A 21,672-nucleotide genomic window follows, 5' to 3' on the forward strand; every position below is an offset into this window, starting at 1 on the left:
AAGGAGCTAAGCAGGTATGGGTCACGGGTAGGCACGTAGGGCTGCCTATTCATAATGGAGTTCGATGCAAGTCAATGGCCCATACAATACATCTCAGTAATGTCTAACGATGCTTTGCCATGAGGTTGAGGAAGGAGCAAAAATCTGAGGGGGAGATATTATTGGTATGCACAATGATCTTCAGACCCGTCATCCCCGCCGCCGTCATTACAACCTTGGTCAACACCGTATGATCTGCTAAAGTGCATCGCGAACAAGACCCCGAGATAGGGAATTCTCGACCACATGTAATCAATCCTCCAGATTCAAGCAAACGGGTTCTCTCTTTCCAATCTCTCTACCTCTTCAGCACTTCTTCGAGGCACCTGCCATTGCCTCTCCACTCCGAAAGTCACCGTCTTGAGGCCATCCTTCCTTTTTTGCTCCTCTGTGATGATCTTCATTGCTTTGATTGAGATCTCCTGAAAAGCCAGAAACGTCACGAGAGGTGCGCCGAGGAACTCAAGAATCTTATAAGTATCCTGCAAATGCTTTCTCACTGCCGAGTCAGGGGTACAGAATGTTCGGACTGACATTTCTTTTGCGAGCGTCTTCCATGACCGCATCATGCTGTTCATGGCTACAACGTTAGCGGCAGTTGGTCCATAGAAGCGGAAGGTTTCGAGGTTGGCCTGGATGAGCTCTCGCTGAGTTCCCTGATTAAACATGAATTCAATCACTTGCGGTCGGTTTTTGGCTTCCCAATACGAAATCACCTTCTGCAATGACTCAATTGACATCCGATCTTTCGTTACTTGGTCATTCAGATACTGATTTGCGGTCGCACAAATCATAAGCTCAATTTCTGAATATAGTTTCGCCTGCATTGGAGGGCTCAAAGACACATGGAAAGTGGACGGTCCACGAGACTTTGAGCGTGAAGGCGACGTCCCACTCGGAATTGACTTAGAAACGTTGTCAGTCTGTCAACAGTCAGCAAAACGTACCTGGCCAGAAAGCTCAGTTGATTCACTATATTTCCGACTCCCTTCTTTATCTTGCTACCGAGACTCCTAAAAGGGCTCTTGCGGTTCTCTCCACTAGGCATCTCGTTCATACTCATGCTTTTCCCGAGCCATCCCTTCTCCCCCAAAAATCGTTTCAATGGTGACCGAGACCGCTTCGAAGGGCTAAATGGTGGGCTTTGGGGTGGCTGAACCTCCTGTATACGTTCGAGCTCCTTGTTTGGTGACGGCGTTCTCAGCCGAGGACGTCCTCGCGAGAACGATGACGACGAAGCCGTATCTTCGCTTATTCGAGTACGGTCCTCTTCACTGCTAGAAACCATGTGACTTGATTGACTTCCAGCCGATGAGCTGGGTGGCTCATGACGGAAGACGACGTTCCCTTCGGATTGCGAGTGCATCATTCGAGGTGACTTGTATGCCTTGGGAGGCAATTTTGGGGGTACCTGAGGAGGAATTGCCTTTGGCGTCTTTTCTGCATCAGTGTGAAGAAAGTCTTCGACTTTTGCGTAGCGCTCTTCTCCAGCAAAAGGATTCAGCTTTGTGACGCTGCTGTAAGTTAGATGGCTATTCCATGTCATCGTTTGTGATGCTATTGTTGAGGTATATGATGACGAACCCTGTATACATAGCGGAATATTGAGTCTCTTTTGCCTCAGCTGGCGGACTGAATTTGACTGGATCAAGACTGTTCACTATATCAAAGCGGTTTGTAGTCTTTCTGGATGGTGCCCGAGAAATCAGTTTTTCAGGGGTTAGCTGCGTAACGCGTTGCAAATGAAGTCTGTGAGTGGGCTCACGCATCAGTCAGTGGCTTTATTGTTGAATAGAAGCCGTATGACAGATACGTGAATAAGAAGTGATAGTTAGAGTGAAGGCGGCTCAAATAAATCAGTAAACAATAATGCACCAGACGCGACAACACTCCATCAACAAATGATGATGGGGCCTTAGTAGCGCAACCTAATCTCAAATCATTGCCAAAAGTTGATGCAAGCTAGCGTACTTCATCTGATAGACAGTTTGATTCGACATTTGTGAAGTGCTGTCTCAAATGTGGGCTCAAGCTCATGTCTGTAGGACTTTTGACATAGCTGAGCCATGGCCGCCGTGGGCACGGAGAGACGGAAATTGAATCACTGCACAGTCGATCTTAACCGCAGTAGAAATATCTGAGAAGCTAGCAATACGAAATTCCTGAAGTCATGTAAGACTCTGGCTCGGGCCAAAAGAATTCTGTTCTAATATCAGATCGTAAATTGGGGAACGCCTCGGATGTACTGTGCTAATACAGGGGCTAAGAACCCTCTGAAGCTCGGTTCTTCGCCCTGTGGTGCTTGAGAGTCCGGTATCTCCTTGCCTGTGTAGATCACTACCTTGGACTCTTTCGAAATCCGGACGAAACTCTCACCGGCTAGCGGCAGTATGTGCTTTCCTTTGCTAAGAGAAGACCCTTTCAAGCACGGCGAGCGATTTGTGACTGTAGAAGAAGACGTGACAATCTCGCCCACACAAGCCTGTTGTGACGGTAGACCAGCTGACCTAGAAAGCTCGCGTTGGGGGTATTTGTGCGTCGGGAATTTTTCGAGAGGTAAAGGATATCGTACCTGCTCAGGGTCCATCGTCCTGTATTTTCGTCTCTTCAGGGGCTTAAGACCGCTACGCAGGACGTATCCGTCAAATCCACTCCCCGGTCGCCAAACCGCTGGTCCTGCTCGCCCCTTGGGCGTTTGAAGTGAAAGTTGGTAATCGCTCTGGTTGATGCGGACTCCTAAGCTTCTCGTATCGTTCACTGACCCTTTAGAGGCCTTGGTTGGCCTTCTACTTGTTCGTTCCTTTGTCTCACGGGGTTTTGGAGTGCGTTCTTCTGGAATTAAGCCGGTCGAACAGTCGCCTGCTGCGTTCAATGGATCGTCCAGCGAAATACCTTGGGTCTGCATCTTCTTCGGCTCGTTAAAGCCTTGATACGCAAGCTGCACCAAGGAAGCAGGCTCTGCTGAAGTGACAATAGGTGATACCTCCCTATTTGGAGGACCTTTAAATGATAGTTCAATTGCTTGCGAGTGAGTGGTTTGCTGAGATAGCTCTTGCGCTCTGTCACAGAATTCTTTTGCTTGAGATGGTTGATTGATAAGGGCTTGCTCATGTTCCTCTCCATCAGCAGCGTAGGGATCAGCTAGTTGACGATTGTAATCGTTTAATACTCTCGAATCATGTGTTTCACGAGGCAACACTTGGTCAATGGCTTCAGCCGTCGAGTTCCTGTTCGATTTCGCCTGCCTCCGCCGTTCTCCGAGTTTGTATAGGAATTCTTGTATATCCATGACATACCTGAGTGGGAGAGTTGTGCTAAGGTGAGGCAGACTGCACAATCACAATGTAGAATTGTGTTCTGATGGGCAAAGCAAATGAGCTTATCACATGTGGCAACTTGGATCCAAACCCTATGATTAATTATGTGGTAGGATCTTGAAGGTCCTCGGATGTGCAAAATGGCTCTTTATGAAACCAGATGAGCGAACAGAGCTTGGCCCAGCTACCGTGTATTGAACAATGATTTTGTAGCATTAGTCATGTACGATCGTAAGCTTGTGTTGATTAGTACACGTTTGCGATATTCTATTGATGCGATTTCTGCACGGCTGCGAATGGGAGCTTGCTGCCAAATCCCCTGCCCCTGGCTCACGCTATCATAGAACAGTGGGATTATGTTTAGAAACGCAATATGGAAATGCTCATTACCTTTCGAGTAATCATTACGGCGTACTCTAGACTACAGGAAATAATCCGGTGTTCTTCTTGAGACCATTGGCTCACCTTCCCTCGGACAAGGGTCAAATTGCAAGCTGGACTTGTCAGTCTGGAGATGCATAAATCACATGACAGAACTCACAAAGTATACTTCAAGTGCTCGTCTATCTCCATTATGGCAGCTTGATTCCCACATCTATAGCAGTAATTCGGGGCTAGCCTATGTCAGTGGTGTCGATTCCCATTAGGGATCAGGAAATCTTTACCCGAGAAAATGGTAACAACATTGCGTTCCTGACTCCAATTGTATCCTTCCATCACGAGCTGATGTGCTCTTGCGACCAATGTAAGTCCATTGTTATGGTTGAAAGCTTCCGAGATGTCTTGACCGAATGTGTAGCCGGCTCCTCTTGGGCTTATCCCCCACCCACATCTGTCGTCGGGATCACTCCACAAGAGATCGCACATCGGCCCCTCGTGTGGCACTTCTTGAATTCTATCCAGCGCTCGAATGTTGTCTAAAGTATCGATACTTGGCGATAAGCCTCCATGCAGGCAGAAGATCTGATTGTCGATTAAGGCAGTCAGAGGCAGGTAGTCAAAAAGATCGGTGAAATATTTCCAGACATTGGCATTGCCGTATTTCCGTAGACATTCGTCATAAAAGCCATAGACCTGGGTGATTTGTCGGGATTCATGATTGCCTCGGAGGATGGTGATACGTTGAGGGTAGCGAATCTTGAGGGAGACTAAGAGGGTGACTGTTTCGACTGAGTAGTAACCCCTGTCGACATAGTCGCCTGCGTACATAGCTTATTAGACATAGAAACCAGTAAGAGGAACAGTGTGACTTATGAATAGGTAATTTGTGTCTGGGTTGGGTCCGCCAATCTTGAAAAGCTCCATCAGATCATGGAATTGGCCATGGATATCCCCGCAAACAGTGACAGGGCATTTCTGCAAAGAGAATTTAGCATAGCGTTTCTCCGGGCTTGGTGACTAAATTCATACAACTGGCTGCACGTTCGACTCCTCCTGCAAGACCTCACGTGCCTATCGCGGAGCAATTAGCTCATGTCCAGTACGTCAGGCACAAGCGCGTTGGTGTGCATACTCGATCGCACAGTCGCTGGACATCATTCTCACTCAACTGTTTACAGCTCATCAAGCTTTCTATCCACCCGTCGAGGGTAGAGATTGACCCAGGATCCTCTGTTGGTGAGAGCCGGTGAGGCTCAGGCTCTTTGCCCACATCCACGTCCATTTTGGTATCCATATTTGATAGCTAAAGCTTCTTCTTGTCCGCTGGAAGCTGACCAGAATAGTCTACCCTTGATTAAGAACCTCAGTCTTCTGAATTAAAACGCGATTTCGCGGAGTGCAATCTTAAGCTTCGTCCCGGATAAAGATGAGGAGTCTGTGAGGAGATTTGCGATGGAAAAGGCTGCTGATGTATTCTCGAGTCCTTTTAATTGGCTGTAAGTCTTGTGCACGTTTATTCTGGCGACTTCGCAGTCGTTTGTATTTGGGGTGGACGAGGGGGAGCAACTAATTTTCTACCAGAGGTACTAGCGCAGCGTTATAAGGTTTTACTAGCGTAAGGTTCCCGCATTTGTGCATCCAATGTTTCCTTGTCTTGCTTGTGTCTCCCAAAGCTTTCATCAATCACACCTATAAGCGACTCTGGACACCGCCTAGTCGCTTGGTTGAGAATGCATTGAAGTATTGGTTCAGTGCGTCCACTGTCCCGGATCCTTCTACAAGGCCGACTACGCAGGAAACGTGCCCGTCAGGTCTCACAACGATCACACCTCCCCTATCTTCAGAGAAGCCCATTTTGAAATGTGCCCTTGGTCCAGTGTCCTGCATTGCGGGACACATCACATCGTCTGTATATACATGCTCTCTGTATCTCGAGAGCAGTGGTGGTAGCGATTCGATGACGATTTGAGATCGCGGTGCTGTAAATATGATGCAGATTGAGAAGAAAGGAGAATGCGGGTTGTGTCGCTCGTGGTAAGAAACACTTCTAGCATCCTGGTGCGGATAGACGGCTAGGAAGCTTTGCTGCTTCTGGAGATTTGAAGCGAAGTCAGTCAGAGCTTGCTTCGAATAATCTGGCTTGCCGGCAAAGACAAAGAGCCTGAAGGAGCCATTCAGCGGGATCTCATGCTCCAACTTTACAACATTGGCGTCAGCAACACGAGTCACGTCCGTATGTGGCATCACTCGGCCGGCGGTCAACTTGTGTCCACTTGGATCGAACACAAGTGATTGGGCTGGATGCAACAGAGACCAATTGAACACATTCCCGTGATAAGCGATACCGTAACCCGAGGTGAACTCTTGGCTTTCTTTAAAGGCATTCAAGAACTCCTCCGAGGCGTTGGTCTCATGTCCATCAGCTATATCAGCCTTCTCTGAGGCCCTTTTCGAAATAGGCGGCAGTCGTCGGGAGAAAAGGGCTGCATATCTGGCATCAAAATCCAGCAGCTCCTCTGCAATCATTTTGCGCTCTGACTCGTAGGTATCTAAAACCGATTCATTCGCAAAACCACTTTCAACTAGATGCAGCTTCCAAGCCAGATTTAGGGCGTCGTGGAACGCTGTATTCATGCCTTGTCCAGCCTTTGGCTAAAGTTGTGTCAGCTAGTTTCGGAGGGGTGCAATCCAACCGACTTACGCTGTGTGTATGACAACAGTCTCCGCCCATGAACACACGATTATCAAGCGTATACCTTTCGGCAATCCCTTGATCGATAGGATATGTTGAGTACCACTCTATCCTTTCCCATTCAATATGATAAGGCTTTAGTATTTGCTTGGCTGCATTTTGGACCTCTACCACTGTGGCCTGTCTATGAGGGTCGAAGTCTTCGTCTGATGATGTAGCAAGCTGGATGTATAGTCTGACTAAGTTGTTTTCTCGCGGTATGATCATAATTGAGCCTTGCTGGCTATGTATCGTGCATTTCATCTATTCAGCGTTTCAGTGTTGGCAAAGGCTATTTGGGGCGGCAATTCTACCTTGATATCTGGGAAATCTGTCTCCACCACACCATCCATCACTCCCCAAACATTCATGACGCGGTCTTTGTGGTGGATCTGTATGCCAAGTCTCTCTCGTATGAAGCTTTTTGCGCCTTCTCCGCTAAATAAATACTTGGTTTTGACTGTTTGCTGCTCACCACTTTCAGTGTGCTCCAAGATCACTTCAACAGGATGAGGTTCGTCATTTCTGTCATTACTAAAGTTTACAATAGCCAAAGGTCTCTCAACTTCTACCCCATTCTTTCTTAGATCAGCTATGAACACTCCCTCTATCAATCCTTGGTGAAGGCACGTGGCAAAAGGATATCGAGCCTCGACGAAAGGTGGGCAGGCTCTCGAAATACTAGTTCGATGGATTCCCTCTCCCTCACGCATTGGATCCCAGAAAGCCACTTCATAGACCTTGGCCGGCTCATGAGCCATGATCGCACGCTTGAGGCCCAAATTGCGAAGGATATCAAGAGACCTTGGCTGGATGCCATCAGCTCGTCCAGTCAAGGTTGGTGTGTGGCGCTTGTCAACGACCTTGGTGCGAAAGCCGAAGCGTGCTAGGCATGTCGCAAGGAGTAGACCGACGGGTCCGGCCCCGACGACGACAATGTCATAAACCTCAATTGTGTTGGTAACCATGATGTGAGGATGAATGCGTACTGCGTGAAGAAGACTTCGATCATGCCGATCAGCAGCTATTTACAAGTCATCCTCAAAATATGACTATACATGATGCAATCTGCTGACAAAAGCAACACATTTCTGATGCAAAAGACCAATTTGTTCCACTGCATGACTAATGTTGAAATGCAAGATCGAGAGGTTATACTGATCATGGGAGCTATTGAGGAGTTGAGCGGGGATGACGACTCGATAGAGCCAGTCGGTAAAATTGTCCGGCTGGTACATTCCTTTGTACCTGAATGCTTGGCAGGCAGGCGTTAAGTACCGCTTCTACCCATATTATGTTGGATGCAATCATTTTCTCTAGCTACAGGTCGAGCTATGAAAATCTGACGGCAGAAGGATGATGTCTTTGTTGATCTGATGTTATTTCATCAGCTTCTCTACCCCAGCTCCAAGCCCACATGACTTCTTAAATGGGGTTTTCTTCGGTGTGAGCGAAAATGAAAAGCATTTTGCGAGAAAATTTAATTTCTCAACGCAAACCGACTCAGATCATTCTTATCCTTTTTTGGAAACTTTACCGCACCGAGTACTCCCCTACGGTACGTCTGAGGTGAGTAATAATGTTCTTGTTGAGCGTCCACCAAGCAGCGCGTGATGAATCTTCGAAGGATATTAAGGTACAGCAGGAGAGGATGGGCGTTGAGGCGGCGAAGACACTCCGTTCGAGAATTGAGAATGTTCGTGTACATGAGTAGGTATTAAGGACGTTCTGAGTAAGAGTACGATAATCCCCAAAGTAAGATAAGAACAAAAAAATTCGTCCAAGGCATCGGAAGCATGCACGAAGTCAATGAGCAAGTAAGGCTCAGAAAATATTACAGAAGAACTTGCTCCTGACTTTAGTTCCAGTGCTTTGGTTCTGGAAGTCTGCAATTATTTTTGTTTTATTTCTCTGATAAATCTAAAGCAAATGACGAGGCATATTTGTTATTTGTGTCGTGAATCTTTTCCGCTCATCTCTTCTCAATATATCTCATCATTGTCATCATCATCATCATCATCATCGTTTTCGTCGTCATAAATTCCCTATTTATTCTCAACGGACGTCGAGACATCGCACTTGATCATTACGGCTCTTCTTCCTTTCCGGATAGATTGTCTGCGCTGACACCTAGGATTAGAAAGCTGTTGAGCTAGCCTGTCTAAAGCACTTTTCCCTTCTTTTTCAATCTCGCATTTAATCTTGTCATGATACTCCCGCCTGACTTGGTATTTCTCAAACTCTGACGGCAAGGTGCGCTGGAGGCTCCGGCACCATAGATTCAGTTGATGTTCGCTCGCCCTAAATGTTTCGTTCAAGACTCGATAACCTTCTCCATCCTTACGAATCATCCATCTATTTACATCAATTGTGGTGGAGCTGTAAGAGGCCATGAAACGCTTTGTAACAACAAGTGATTCCAAACGATCCGTCCAGACCGCGCTTGCAACCTTGAGGAGGATGCCAGAATCAAAGTTTGTATCCACGCTCATATAATCAACTTGAGTTGTGATGAGAATCTCACGAAGATGTTGCATTTGCGACACAAGCTGTAGCATTTCTGACTATTTGATGATGTCAGTCTATTATCCTCTACTGTTTCACGTATTCACCAACCCAATTATGACTGTTCAAATCCAAGTCGAAATGTAAGGTCCCAAGATTCGGACAGTAAAGCCTAATTGCTAACAGAAGGCTTTGAGCCAGGGACATAAACCCTGTACCTGAGCCAATGATCTGGTCTAAATGCCGAGTATGTCGACGCCGGCACCCCAAATTGTGAAGTGAGAACTCTTTGAGATTCGTCAACTTATGAGATGCAAGCGGAATGATAATTACCGAAAATGCAGAACCGATAGAGTCGAGTTCAAATATCTCGAGTGAAGATTGTGAGCAAAGGAAGTCTTGCAGGGAATTTTGTTGCATCTGCATGTCTTCAATCTCGCTTTTCCAGATTGGGTGACGTATACGAAGCTCTGTAAGGCTTGTGCCTTGTGAGATCAGACGTTCAAATAGGAAGTCAATATGCTTGCAACTTTCCAGCGTCAGGCTTTGGAGCACACAAGTCTCTACGTTCATGTGAAGACCCCATCTAGAAGCTTCGAATTCGTACGACTTTAATTCAAGTTTGCTTACTGGCGGCAGCTTCTTCATTGATTTCGTGTGGAATGGGTCTCTGTTGTCGTGAGGAGCCAGAGTAACCATGTTGATAGAAAGAGAGTCTAGCTTGGTTTGCGATGCTATAAATTCTTTGTGGCATCGAATAGAATCCTCGATACGATTGAGGATAATTGGTGAATTATGTGGACGATACTCCAGAACAAGCTCAGCCAGCTGTGTTCCTGCAAAGTGTTGGAGAGATATCGTCTCCTCGGGCAAGCCCCAAAGCGCGACAAGCGCATTGCGTCTCAAGATCTGGGCATTCGGATGGGACTCTAGTTGGGCGAGGAGCTTCGGAGGGATGGGCTGTGGTACATACCAGCTACGTAAGCATTAGTTGAACAATTCACGAGCCACAAAAGGACTCCAACATTGAAGGACGGACCTGAAGCTTTTGAGACTGGGTAGCTTCGGTATCAACTCGACGATTGCGTGGTCGAGAAGCCGTCCGTCAAGGCGCCGGCGCGAGAAACCTCCAGCAGTTGCTGGCTTCGAGACGGAAAGCGTATGCACGAATCTTCTGATTGAAGAAAAACCATCGTGGTGAGTATGTAAGATTCGCAGAAGGCGGGCGGTGAAGAGAGCCTTCGCAGGCGCGAAGTCCAGAGTGATGTCTCTGTACAGGAAGACGCTTGCCGCGCTGTGGAAGATTTTGCTCACTCTCAATAGCGACACGAGGGTTTCCGCATTTCCTAGTTGGTAAATCTACCCATTGGCATGAGACATGCTTTGGAGTTATCACGCCGCAGGAAAGCCTCACCTCTTCGGCGATCAACAGTACAATGTCCAAACTGAAGCTCCATTGCCGCAACGGTCCCGGACAGTTGGTTTGTCTGTGAATGAGGACACCTCTGCCCCCTTCTAGTGACGAACTTGCAGAGACGTGTGAATTGGAACATTTCACTTGCGTTTCGTATGTATGGCCTGGCATTTTGTATAAAGACTATTGGTCAGCGTGCAAAAATTGCGACAAGTCATGCAGTGACTCCTTGATTGCAAAGTGGAACGCTTCACTCCTGGATCCGCCCTTCTTCCATTCCACCTCCAACAGATCACACCAGGATCCTGCTGCGATAGGACAGTATCATGGCAAAGGAAAGCAATCAATTGTTCGATTGAAGTGCAGTGCACAGTAAAGAAGATGAAAGGAAGAACAGACAGCTGAGAGGAGAGAGGGTGTTCTAGGAACCATGGTGATTGTGAATCCGATCGGGCAGAGAGTGAATCAGCATGACACTTTTTGTACGAAACAAAACACAAACACATGGTTACGCTTCATTCACTCTTTTTTGTGCAACACAGGATGAGGTCATCCAGACTTTCACGGTACGTCGAAGCCTCCTGATATTCCCATCGAGCGCGCCCGAAATCAAGCCGTAGGAAAGAGAAGAAATGAGGGTCGCTTCTCGCGTCAAACGCGACAGACAGGCAGCTCCTTGCGTCATCCCTCGTCCATTAAATAGATGGTTGAGTATAATGTAGATGGCAACTCTACCCACCAACGACACCTGCTCCAAGATGTCTGTCAACCAAGGGAATGTCTTCAGTGCTCTGGCGCTGTCAGGCTACATGATCGAAAGTCTTCCCAGCAGCCCCACACCACAATTAAAAACTCCCTGCGATGCTATTGCACTTCTTACTCACGCCTCCATGATGGCAGTCGGTTTCAGATTGATTGGTCTAGGAGAAGATCACAAGATTCCTGCAGCTTCAGATACGACTAGTACACAGTCTCTACCTCAGGAATGGAATTCATCGCCTTCGAACTACGCTTTCCGCTACAGCCATAGTCAATCTTCCCTCGAATATCTTATCCGAATCAGTCGCCTTGGGTCGAAAGCAGTCATCAATGGCCTTGGGATCGGTGATGAGAAGGTGCACACCTTGGATATACCAATAAAAGACTTCGTCTCGGAATCTTCATTTCCTTACACTGTAGCCTCCGAAGGCGGCGAGAACGAAAACGCACAATCGTTACGACAACTTTTCATTTCTGCAGGACGCATGACAGACGCAGGATCTCTTCTCAAGTTGCAGATCATCCAGAAGCTGGCACCTGGGTTGCAGAAGGAGGGATACGAAGACTCAGCCCATGCCGCAAGCACACAGGCTCGAGAACCAGGAGATCCCAGAATTCCTGGGCCTGACAATCCACGAGGTGATCCACCGGCTTACGATCCTCTTCGGGATGACCGCCTCCCTGCTCCCGCTCGACCACAGCCCTTCAACGACCCTCTTGCGGCCGAGCCTCGGCGGCCATTCCCTGCCGGCGACTTCCCTCCACCCGGCTTTGATGATGAGTACGATATGACTAGGCCGCCAGGAAGAGGCGGTATCGGTGGAGAGCGACGGCCTTTGAATATTGGAGAAAGAGATTTGTACCCGCAAGGTCTAGGGCCTCATGACCCATTTCGAGGTGGGGGTGGCATGCATCCGACATTTGATGATCCGCTCTTTGTAGGCGGAAGGGGTGGAGGTGGCCTGGATCCAAGGTACGTCAGCATAGTCAGATTTTGACGACTAAGCAATAACATGTATTTAGGGCGCCCCCAGGAGCAAGGTACGATCCGGTTCATCCTGGCGATGAACCACCAAATCTTGGTGGAGGACGCTTTCAGGGTGGCGGTGGAGGATCTCAAGGTGGTCCTCCGAATCCTTTCAGTGGTTTCGGCAGTGGTGACTTTATCTAAAATTGTGAGAGAAATAATGATCATCATGTAAAGGTATAACGAAGATGAACTCTAAAAGGGGGCATGAGAGACTGGGGCTTTTCAAACATGAATGAGTGTATGATCATTAATTTATTGTATGCCTTTAATTTAAAATGCGATATGGGTATCTTCAGTTCAATTTTTCTTTGCGCCTGTGCTTTTTCTCATGCTCATGAATGTCCACCCAGGCGCCAAGTGTCCGCCGTAAATCGCCAAAGTGCCTCTCTAGACCATTGTATGAACGAAGTTGTCTTAGGGAGATCGTAATAAAGGTCGTGTTGCAATCTCTTATTGTGGATCACCAGGCTTCTTAGCATTGCAGCTAACGATCTTGATCTTATCCGCCGAGACGTTGAGCTGGTTCTCCATTTTGAAGTTCACATCGCTGACCAAGAATGTCCACACATCGTCGCAGAAGCGATAGGTATCAAGATGTCCCTTCAGACCCTCATGATCAGCCAAAGCTGCTCCAACATGAGGCATTTGACTACTACCTTGAAATTCAGTCTCGTCTTGACACGATCTGCTAGAACTTCTGTGATGGATTTATCAAAGGTAGAAATGACTTTCATGGCAGTCTGAGGCTCGAGCCGACCTGAGTGAACGAGTTCATCGAGAGTATCGATGAGGGACATCCCGATACTACGCATGCGGTGTGATTAGTCATACTGCGCCTGCGGCTGTAGTGGTAGTGTCTACCTGCTACCCCGGTAAAGCTCATAATATGAGGCGTTGTTATTCATTTTGACGGGGAACGTGAGGTACCACCTGTAAATGATTGAAGAAAGAAATGCAGGTGGGAGTCAGCACTCTGATATGCTAAGCTGACTCATTAGCGTGCCAAGACTTCATGATCCCTTAGCGCATTTGGATAACGTATGGTTCACTGGATTCTATCGCCTACAGCATCGACCGCGTGAAGAAGAGGTGCAAGATGAGCAGCTACTATGTCGCTGGCTCTACTACCGCAGCCCTCGTAGTCATCGGACTCTGTACGTCTCAAAGGCCGTGGAATCATACTTTATGCTGATAGGCAACTAGATCTCCTATTTACAGGGGATGGCGAAGCTTTCAACGTAAGATCTGCCTTGCCTATGCATTCTTCAGCTTTCTGATCGCATAACAGGTTGGGCTATTCCTCGAGACTGTCTCGCCGTACGCTTGGGCGGATCTAGGCATTAGTCTTTGCATCGGATTGTCGGTCGTTGGCGCAGCATGGTATACCAAAATCGAGTATCAGCTACAGTTGCCAGGTTCTGACCATGCTCTACAGGGGCATATTTATCACAGGGTCTTCCATCTTGGGTGGTGGTGTCAAGGCCCCGCGCATTAGAACAAAAAATCTCATATCGATCATCTTCTGTGAAGTAGTTGCTATCTACGGCGTCATCATGGCCATCGTTTTCTCTGCAAAGTTGAACCTGGTAGAAGGAGATGACATTTACTCCGGGTCGAATCAGTACACCGGCTACGCGCTTTTCTGGGGTGGCTTGACTGTGGGCATGTGCAACTTGATCTGTGGCGTGTCAGTCGGTATCAATGGCAGCAGTGCCGCCCTTGCAGATGCTGCGGATCCTAGCTTGTAAGATACTGCCTTTGGAAGAGACGCTTCTAGTTGCACGCTGGCTAATGACTAGCAGATTCGTCAAGGTACTTGTGGTGGAGATCTTCAGTTCCGTGCTTGGGCTTTTTGGCTTGATAATCGGGCTGCTTATATCACAGAAGGCAGTGGACTTTAGTGCATCATGAAAAACAATGAAATGATTTCAGCTACAATCCAGGTCATGTAACGCGTAGAATTGAATAGACTCAGGCATAGCAGTGGCGTTATCGGCATATGTTTTCCTATCACTAATGCCTCAGAGAAATTATCGACGCATCGAACAACGAGATCCCTTCCAGAAAATTGCACATTTGGATTTTTGTCTGTTGGATGGGAACTGTGAATGCAACTCGCCGAGCTTGACTTTTTGATGCTTGGCGTTCACACCGCTAGCACATAGACTCCGTAGAGGCCGCCCGTGACAGACTCTCCTACGACTCTCTCTCTCCACTCGAACCTTTGAAGTGTCTGATGTATGTGCGAAAATCCTGAGGGTATCGATTTATTGAGAACATGGAGAAATTAGCGCTCAAGGCCGCAATCTTGATCATTTCTGATACTGCTTTTCAAGATCCTTCAACGGATAAATCTGCACAAATACTTACAGACGCATTTTCCAAGGAGGGTGGAGATCAATGGAGTATTTCTGACAGAACGATAGTTCCAGACGACGTCATTGCTGTTCAGCGCGAGATCTGTCGCTTAAGCGATGGCGATGACGCTGTCAATTTATTGATTACGACAGGGGGCACTGGCTTTGCAGTGAAAGACAATACGCCTGAAGCTGTACATCCTTTGCTGCACAGACATGCCCCTGGGCTTGTGTAAGTCGATAGAGAGTCTGTGAGATCTTGACTCGAACAATATCTTGACTGGGTCAGACATGGAATGTTGGCTGCATCTCTTGAAGTTACATCTTGTAAGTCACAGCTGTGTGTGAAAAGCAGAATCTATGGTCTATGGCACCCAAATTTCCTCTTAGATACTCCCGTAATTAAAGAAAAATCCAGCCCGCGCTTGAGAGTTTTGCTTTAGTAGAAGACACTCAGACACATAAGATCTGACCGCTCTCGGCAGTTGCCATGATGTCCAGACCTGTGGCCGGAGTACGAAACAAAACCCTTATTGTCACCTTGCCAGGCTCGCCGAAAGGTGCCAAAGAGAATTTGCTTGCGATCCTAAAGCTTCTCCCTCATGCGTGCCAGCAAGCAGCAGGAGGTGACTCTCGAGCGCTTCATGCTGGCGGAATTAGGAAGCTGGAACGAGATGCTGGCGTTACAAACAAGCAGCCGAGCCAGCATGCTCATCACCACCATCAACATGACCACGTCCACAGTCACGGTGGCCATGTGATACCAAAAGCTCATACGCGCCCTGAAGATCGCCCCGTGTCCAACGACCCTCAGGCAGGGCCAAGTAATCGTCACAGAAAGTCACCATATCCGATCCACTCTGTCAATTCTGCCCTGAACCTCATATATAAGAATACCCCGCCGCCTGAAGCTTCAGTTGTAGCCGTCAACACAGATCTCGTAGGCCATACACTTGCAGAAGATGTGACTGCAGGCGAAGCCGTGCCTGCCTTTCGTGCAAGTATCGTCGATGGCTATGCCGTCATTGTCTCTGCTGATGCTCCTTCAACGCCTGGTGTATTCTCGGTGGCGTCTGTGTCTCATGCAGCAGCTGGTGAGATACCAGAGTTGCAGCGAGGAGAAGTCGCGCGCATTACGACTGGTGCACCATTGCCTCCTGGAGCCAATGCAGTGATCATGGTCGAGGATACGCTAGTGAAAAGTACGACCGCTGACGGAAAAGACGAGACGATGGTTGAGATCTTGACCGGAGCTGTCAAGCCGAATGAAAATCTGCGAGAAGTGGGCAGTGACGTTAACAAAGGAGACGTTGTCTTGAGACGAGGAGAGGAAATCACTTCTGTGGGCGGTGAACTGGGACTACTGGCTTCTGTGGGCGTTTCACGGGTTTCTGCCTACCGTAAGCCAATTGTTGGTGTGCTCAGCACAGGCGATGAGATCGTTTCCCACGACCGCGAAGAACCTCTGCGCCTCGGCGAAGTGCGAGACAGCAATCGGCTCACTCTGATGGCTGCAGTACGTGGATGGGGCTACACAGCAGTGGACTTAGGTATAGCAAAAGACAGGTATTGATTCAGCATGCCATGAATCTTCAGCTCTATGCTAACATAAAATCAGGTCTGGGTCTCTGGAGGAACATCTCCGTTCAGCCCTCCGAAGCATCGATGTTATCATAACTTCCGGAGGCGTTTCAATGGGCGAGCTGGACCTACTAAAACCTACCATCGAGCGTGCAATAGGAGGCACAATCCACTTTGGACGTGTCGCAATGAAGCCCGGTAAACCGACAACATTTGCGACGGTCGCTCATAAACCGCTTTCGGGTGACCGCAACTCGGCAAGAGATAGACTCATCTTCAGTCTCCCTGGCAATCCTGCCAGCGCGCTCGTTACAGCCAATCTGTTTGTGCTCCCCACGCTGCAGAAGATGAGTGGGAAACCCGCGCCTTGGGGATTACCTCGCATGAAAGTGGTGCTGAGGGAAGACGTCAGGTGCGACAAGGATAGGGCCGAGTATCATCGCGTTGGCCTCAAGGCCGGAGATGACGGGAGAGTCTGGGCTTCTACAACAGGAGGCCAAAGGAGCAGTAAGGTGAGTAGTCTAAAAGGAGCTCAAGGGCTTCTTTGTCTGCCTGCGAAGGACGGCATGATTGCACGTGGCGAGACGATCGATGCCCTGCTCATGGGTAGTCTGCAGGGACTTTAATGATTCTGAGCCATCTTTCGTGTCTCAACGCGCCCTCAGCTTTCTGCCATGAGATGACTCAGGATTTTCAGAAAAGAAATTGCAAGAGCACGCGACGTGAAGGCCAAGGTCGCACATTCTCGATCGCCTTTCCAGCATGCCTCCGCTCTGGCACCTTTTGGCGCACTCTCACTGCCGTTTCAATTCGACGCGCTACTTCTTGTCATTGACGACATAATCAGGATCTTCAGAGTTGTCATTCGCATCACTCATCGCAAACCTCATCCCGCGCGATTCTGCAGCGTGCAGCCATACCTGCACGACTATCTCCTACACGTGTTCGCTAGCTCCATACCAATCTCTCGTTTCATTTCTTTCACGATTTTCGAATGTTACCGCAGTATTCGTCGCGCGATGGAAAGCGACGACGCAAACCCAATGCAGACCTTATCAAGACTAGGGGGTGTATGGCGGGCATCCGGTCGGTCTCGACACAGAGACCATTATCGCACCACCATCCTAAGCAGAGCAACAGATAGATAGCATCATGACAGCGGTGACCATAGTCCCACGCCGCGCATCCCCAGACCAAAGCTATCCAAGAGGGGAAAAAACCCAGTCTGAAGCCAGGTCCCCAATTCTTACCCTGATTGGTATAACGTTGCGACCAGACCTGCCTTAAGCCCACTAGCCGACTTACTATACCTCCGTTAGCTCAGACTTGCCTGAATCGCGGCCCCCCACCACCGTCACTACGACCACCTTCTCTTCATCCCATCAGCTTCTGAAACACCGACTCCGTTGGCTGCAGGAGGATCCTTCTTCACCCTCCTCCTTTGGTCGAGAAGCTTGGACCAGGGTAAATGGCCGCCTGGCTTACCGTATGCAGGTCATAGGCCAATTGCGCAATAATGAACGATACGACATCAATCCCCCGAACGCCCGTCGGGAGCAATCTCTGCTCGGCCCTTTCCATGTCCTTGCTCCCGGCCTATCGATAGGTGACTCCCATGTCAATTGCGCAATAACGACAAGGATGATTGCCCACCCTGAAGAATAGCGTTCACACCATGTCAGACCTGTTGATACGCAGTAATGCGCACTGCTTTGGGGGAAGACGCTCGTCGCGCTGAGTTTCAGACTTAGGCCATTGAAGTTGGCCAGCAAGAGTATAACATTATTGCATACTTATGCAGGGTCACAGCACTACGGCGCTGCTGTGTGGGCTTTGCCACTTGCACTACTTGCACAAGCTCAAGCTTCTGTAGAGGATGTACACCGTCGGACTTGGCGTGGAGAGAGTCATGAGAACTCGCAAAATTACCCCAATTGGTAATTCTTGAGACCGCCCCTCCTTCACGCGATGGCGATGGCGATGACGATAATGCCGAAGCTTCCTTATCGTCGCTGTCTCGGTCTCCCTATCTCGAGCCTCGTCTTCGAGAGTTCGCAGTAGCGTGAGCTGCTTCTTATTGCTCTCGCAAAGAGGCAGCTTCCGTTGTTGTCCAGGGACGATGTCAGGTGGTGCTCCACTCTCTGCCGGTTGGTTCCGCCCCCACATCCGTTCAAATTGCTGGCTCGGTGCGCTCTGTACTGGTGGGTGCATTATGCAGGAACCTTTCCACGGCTGTCTACCGACCCGAACTGAAGTCAACTGCAGCTATCTTCCTCTCCATCTTTGCGCTTGGTAATGTTCCTGTGCGATTTAACTTTCGCAAAAGTGTCTGCTTTGAAGAGGGCAATCCCTAAGGTATCGTCTGATCGGCTCTTCGCACAAACTTGCCTCGTTCGCAACACCCAGCTCGTATGGGCATGTGTGCGATGGAGGTGAATTTGGGGTCTGTATCGTTTCTTACCCTGTGCCTGTATTGGTGAATACCACCGGATATAACGATTTCGAAGCGCGTGTTGAAATCGTTTGCACTGAAAGGATCTGAAAAGTGCTGTAAGGCATCTTGGTGGCAATTGCAATAGAAATAGGAGTCATCGTTGAGACTGTAGGGCTATAGGACAATACACACATAGGAACATGCACAGAACGTGATGATTGAGCGTGATTCAAATTACCCGATACATTAAAAAAGGACTCACGAGTATTGCAACTGAGCATTCAATTCCCCATGTACGAACCATCTGAACCCTTGAGACGATAGAACATGATGCTTCTAGTCGCAAACGATGGCTGGCTTGGAGTGGTCACGAGCCTTTGTGGAAATTTTACCGTGTACCTCTGTAATCAGCTTGAAATCTCGATGATTAGATGAATCAGGAGTGCAGCTGGTGAACTGAGCACAGGGAGCGGACCGTAGCGACGGTGGCAACGGGTAGGAAGGCAGGCATAGGTCTTCGGAGGAGCTCATGGCTCAGCAAGCGCAGTCGCTGCACACACATCCAACACTCTTGGTGGCTGCAACAGGTAAGGCCTGGCAACTCCACCAGACCCTAACGGCGATATAGGCCCGACTCAAAGGTATCATGGCCTGAAACACACTGACTTAATACCTTGCAATGATGGTCTAGATCAGCACTTGGATTGGCCAGAGAATTGTAACCATAGGAGATGGTGGGTTCGGCTCTTGTCGGTGACGTGAGAGTTGATCACGTTTCCGATGTTGGTATTACTCAGTCCTTTATTCCATGGTTGGGGTGCTCAGTCGCTGCGCAAAACCATGTTCGTATTGCTTTGTAAATAGCTTGCGAGATGTTCCAAAGATCGCACCTTAGTGGAGAGCCTACGACGATCCCGGGAAGCTGTCGAGGGCGTAGCAGGAACAAACGATCTCGATATACCTGAAGCGGTCAGTAAAGGGTACTGCAGTCTCCCCTAGGTCTGTGCGATGATTTGGCTCGGCTCCTCTACCCTGGTGTGATAGACTTCATGATTATGCGGAGATGAAAAAGCTACCACGAAGCCAGAAGCTGTCGAACTCAATAGCATGCGGAGAGCCGCACCGCTGGGTCACTAGAACCTGCATCACAAAGACTGAGCAATTGAAGTTCCGCACTACTGAAATTCTCCACGGTAGCGTTCACTTCTATTCTGCAAAGTCAAGAGCTCCGTCAGTCCAGCTTCAATAACGTAACTTCGACAAAGCTATTTGCCATCCTTGGTCTGGGCTCTCGGCCATTTTTGCATTTATCTGGTCAGTGCGGTCCTCACGGTAGGGAATTTCCGAGCCCGCAACTGGTTCAAATTAGCTGCACTTACTAGACCCTCTTGGCGAACTCAAAGGTGGTGTTCGGTGACATTATAGCCATATCTTGAGGGGATGTTTCAACAGTTGGTGAGGGGCAGACTGCATCCAATCTGTCCCATGGCGAGTCATTTATTAAGGCATATGATAGACTGACTGCGAATAATGGAATCGGTAATAACGATAGTTCTGGCTTTGGAGGATGCAAGATAGCTGCGTCTCATTCGATATCGTGCAATTTGAGATGGATTGTGATTATCAGTGTCAACAGGTTCTGGTAATCATCGATCTTGGAGGATGCGCTCCTGCTCTCTGCGCACGCGAAGTGTCGTACAATTATCGATAGGACAAGAATCGCCTGTATCAGGGTAGCAAGGTTCGGGAAGTAGCAAGTCATCCACCAATAATCGCACGAAGCGGTGGCGTTGCGTTGTTGGTTTTGGCCGAGACAAGTTCATCACGTCCTGAACAAGCTCCGCGATAGTCACTTATCATCGCAGAGCCTCGACGCTTTAGTCTCAAGCATAGTTCTTCGGTCTTAGTTAGCAGATCAAGTTGTTGGGGAGGAGAATCACATGCTCTGGACGATAAGCGTAGGAGGGTCCGACGATTATATTTACCTTTTCAGAGTTGGGCAGCCTCACGAATGGTACATTACTAGCCACATCGAGTCTGAGTCCGATTCTCAACGGGAGAAAATGCCTGTCGTGCTTGATGATGAGCACCATTCTTTTGACCAGACTTCTTTCAAGAGACGAGGGAGAGTGATCTGGGTAGCGGATCGCACAGACCAAAGGGAGGACTGTGGGAGCCATGACGGGTGCGGGCACCAGAGCATCAGCCAGAGTCGGCAGCACTCGGCAGCGGTATGGGATGTGCAAGAACCCTCATGCCCGACTTTGTACCCAAGTACCTGTTGCTGAAACACGTCCCAGGCATTCAGAATTTAGATCGCCGTCAGCAAGCAGATGGTAGCTCCCAGAGACTTTTGGCGCGCTAAGAAGGAAGAAAGACCGCTATGGATCTGGTACGGTATTGAATTAGCCTTGGCTCTGGCACTAATCCCTTGCATTATATTTATGAACCGGGTCTAATTCTTGTCCCCGGTCCTCCCTTTCACTCCTGTTTCCCCTAATTCTCTATGCCTTGCTATCGAGTCACCAAAGCCGTGGCTAGGTACTGCGTATGAATAACCTTACAGACCACAACAGTAGTATTGGAAGTAAGAAGGAGACTGTGTAGCGCCTCATCTGTCACCTAGCGTCAATGGACTGGACCTAAGCTGGAATCCAACAGCGAGCAAGCCCAGGCCAACGCAGTACAAGCAATCGAGAGACGGCGTCCAGCCAGGCGAGTGACTAATTGTTCTGTTTGCCTGGAGGCTATCGAGAATGGGTATGTATGACAGAATGAACACGTGAAGTACTTTGTGATCTGCAGCGCATTTCCTTTGTTGACTGGAGGCCGTTAGACGAAGACGCTTGGCACGCTGGACAATGTCCGTACGACGATATGTTTCGCAATCTTGATTACTCTGCAATGAGTCACGATAGCTAACCTATATGCCTTGCGCAATCTCCAAGTCACTGAAGCTACGAGGACAGGAGGAGAGTCAGCTGTGGATCGGCGATGAGCATTGAAGTCGGAAACGCTGCGCAATTCCATACGTCCGCCAGCTTCACATCCACCGCGTCTTTACATGTGGAGCATCCGAAGGTGCGAAGGATTCCAACTTCCATATGATGTCTGTGTGGTGGCC

The 21,672-nt window shown here is 48.7% G+C and overlaps 8 protein-coding genes across 8 annotated transcripts; 3 read left to right on the top strand and 5 right to left on the bottom strand.

Annotated features, from left to right (window-relative positions):
* Positions 1 to 305: 305 nt before the first annotated feature.
* Positions 306 to 2,107, bottom strand: KY384_007662 (uncharacterized protein; the record flags this gene model as incomplete). The annotated part of the gene is made up of 4 exons (XM_044816153.1): positions 306 to 962; positions 1,013 to 1,571; positions 1,624 to 1,788; positions 2,025 to 2,107. The coding sequence occupies 4 exons, from the start codon at positions 2,105 to 2,107 to the stop codon at positions 306 to 308; spliced, it is 1,464 nt and encodes a 487-aa protein (XP_044666793.1).
* A 144-nt stretch (positions 2,108 to 2,251) lies between these two features.
* KY384_007663 (uncharacterized protein) lies at positions 2,252 to 5,031 on the bottom strand (the record flags this gene model as incomplete). The annotated part of the gene is made up of 7 exons (XM_044816154.1): positions 2,252 to 3,335; positions 3,782 to 3,850; positions 3,898 to 3,970; positions 4,022 to 4,555; positions 4,607 to 4,712; positions 4,767 to 4,808; positions 4,870 to 5,031. The coding sequence occupies 7 exons, from the start codon at positions 5,029 to 5,031 to the stop codon at positions 2,252 to 2,254; spliced, it is 2,070 nt and encodes a 689-aa protein (XP_044666794.1).
* A 395-nt stretch (positions 5,032 to 5,426) lies between these two features.
* Positions 5,427 to 7,436, bottom strand: KY384_007664 (uncharacterized protein; the record flags this gene model as incomplete). Its single annotated transcript, XM_044816155.1, has 3 exons — positions 5,427 to 6,389; positions 6,439 to 6,732; positions 6,783 to 7,436. 3 exons carry the CDS (start codon positions 7,434 to 7,436, stop codon positions 5,427 to 5,429), a joined length of 1,911 nt encoding a protein of 636 aa, XP_044666795.1.
* Positions 7,437 to 8,513: 1,077 nt separating this feature from the next.
* On the bottom strand, positions 8,514 to 9,672 carry KY384_007665 (uncharacterized protein; the record flags this gene model as incomplete). The annotated part of the gene is made up of 2 exons (XM_044816156.1): positions 8,514 to 9,032; positions 9,307 to 9,672. 2 exons carry the CDS (start codon positions 9,670 to 9,672, stop codon positions 8,514 to 8,516), a joined length of 885 nt encoding a protein of 294 aa, XP_044666796.1.
* A 1,473-nt stretch (positions 9,673 to 11,145) lies between these two features.
* KY384_007666 (uncharacterized protein) lies at positions 11,146 to 12,317 on the top strand (the record flags this gene model as incomplete). Its single annotated transcript, XM_044816157.1, has 2 exons — positions 11,146 to 12,119; positions 12,170 to 12,317. The coding sequence occupies 2 exons, from the start codon at positions 11,146 to 11,148 to the stop codon at positions 12,315 to 12,317; spliced, it is 1,122 nt and encodes a 373-aa protein (XP_044666797.1).
* Positions 12,318 to 12,626: 309 nt separating this feature from the next.
* Positions 12,627 to 13,081, bottom strand: TOA2 (Transcription initiation factor IIA small chain (TFIIA 13.5 kDa subunit); the record flags this gene model as incomplete). The annotated part of the gene is made up of 3 exons (XM_044816158.1): positions 12,627 to 12,776; positions 12,830 to 12,980; positions 13,038 to 13,081. 3 exons carry the CDS (start codon positions 13,079 to 13,081, stop codon positions 12,627 to 12,629), a joined length of 345 nt encoding a protein of 114 aa, XP_044666798.1.
* A 191-nt stretch (positions 13,082 to 13,272) lies between these two features.
* Positions 13,273 to 14,087, top strand: VMA16 (H(+)-transporting V0 sector ATPase subunit c''; the record flags this gene model as incomplete). Its single annotated transcript, XM_044816159.1, has 5 exons — positions 13,273 to 13,330; positions 13,380 to 13,414; positions 13,465 to 13,556; positions 13,612 to 13,920; positions 13,979 to 14,087. The coding sequence occupies 5 exons, from the start codon at positions 13,273 to 13,275 to the stop codon at positions 14,085 to 14,087; spliced, it is 603 nt and encodes a 200-aa protein (XP_044666799.1).
* A 367-nt stretch (positions 14,088 to 14,454) lies between these two features.
* KY384_007669 (uncharacterized protein) lies at positions 14,455 to 16,740 on the top strand (the record flags this gene model as incomplete). Its single annotated transcript, XM_044816160.1, has 4 exons — positions 14,455 to 14,765; positions 14,823 to 14,860; positions 15,019 to 16,099; positions 16,152 to 16,740. 4 exons carry the CDS (start codon positions 14,455 to 14,457, stop codon positions 16,738 to 16,740), a joined length of 2,019 nt encoding a protein of 672 aa, XP_044666800.1.
* Between the last annotated feature and the right edge of the window lie 4,932 nt (positions 16,741 to 21,672).

The sequence above is a fragment of the Bacidia gigantensis genome, assembly GCF_019456465.1.
Source record: "Bacidia gigantensis strain McMullin 20006 chromosome Unknown contig_278, whole genome shotgun sequence".
NCBI lineage: Eukaryota > Fungi > Ascomycota > Lecanoromycetes > Lecanorales > Ramalinaceae > Bacidia > Bacidia gigantensis.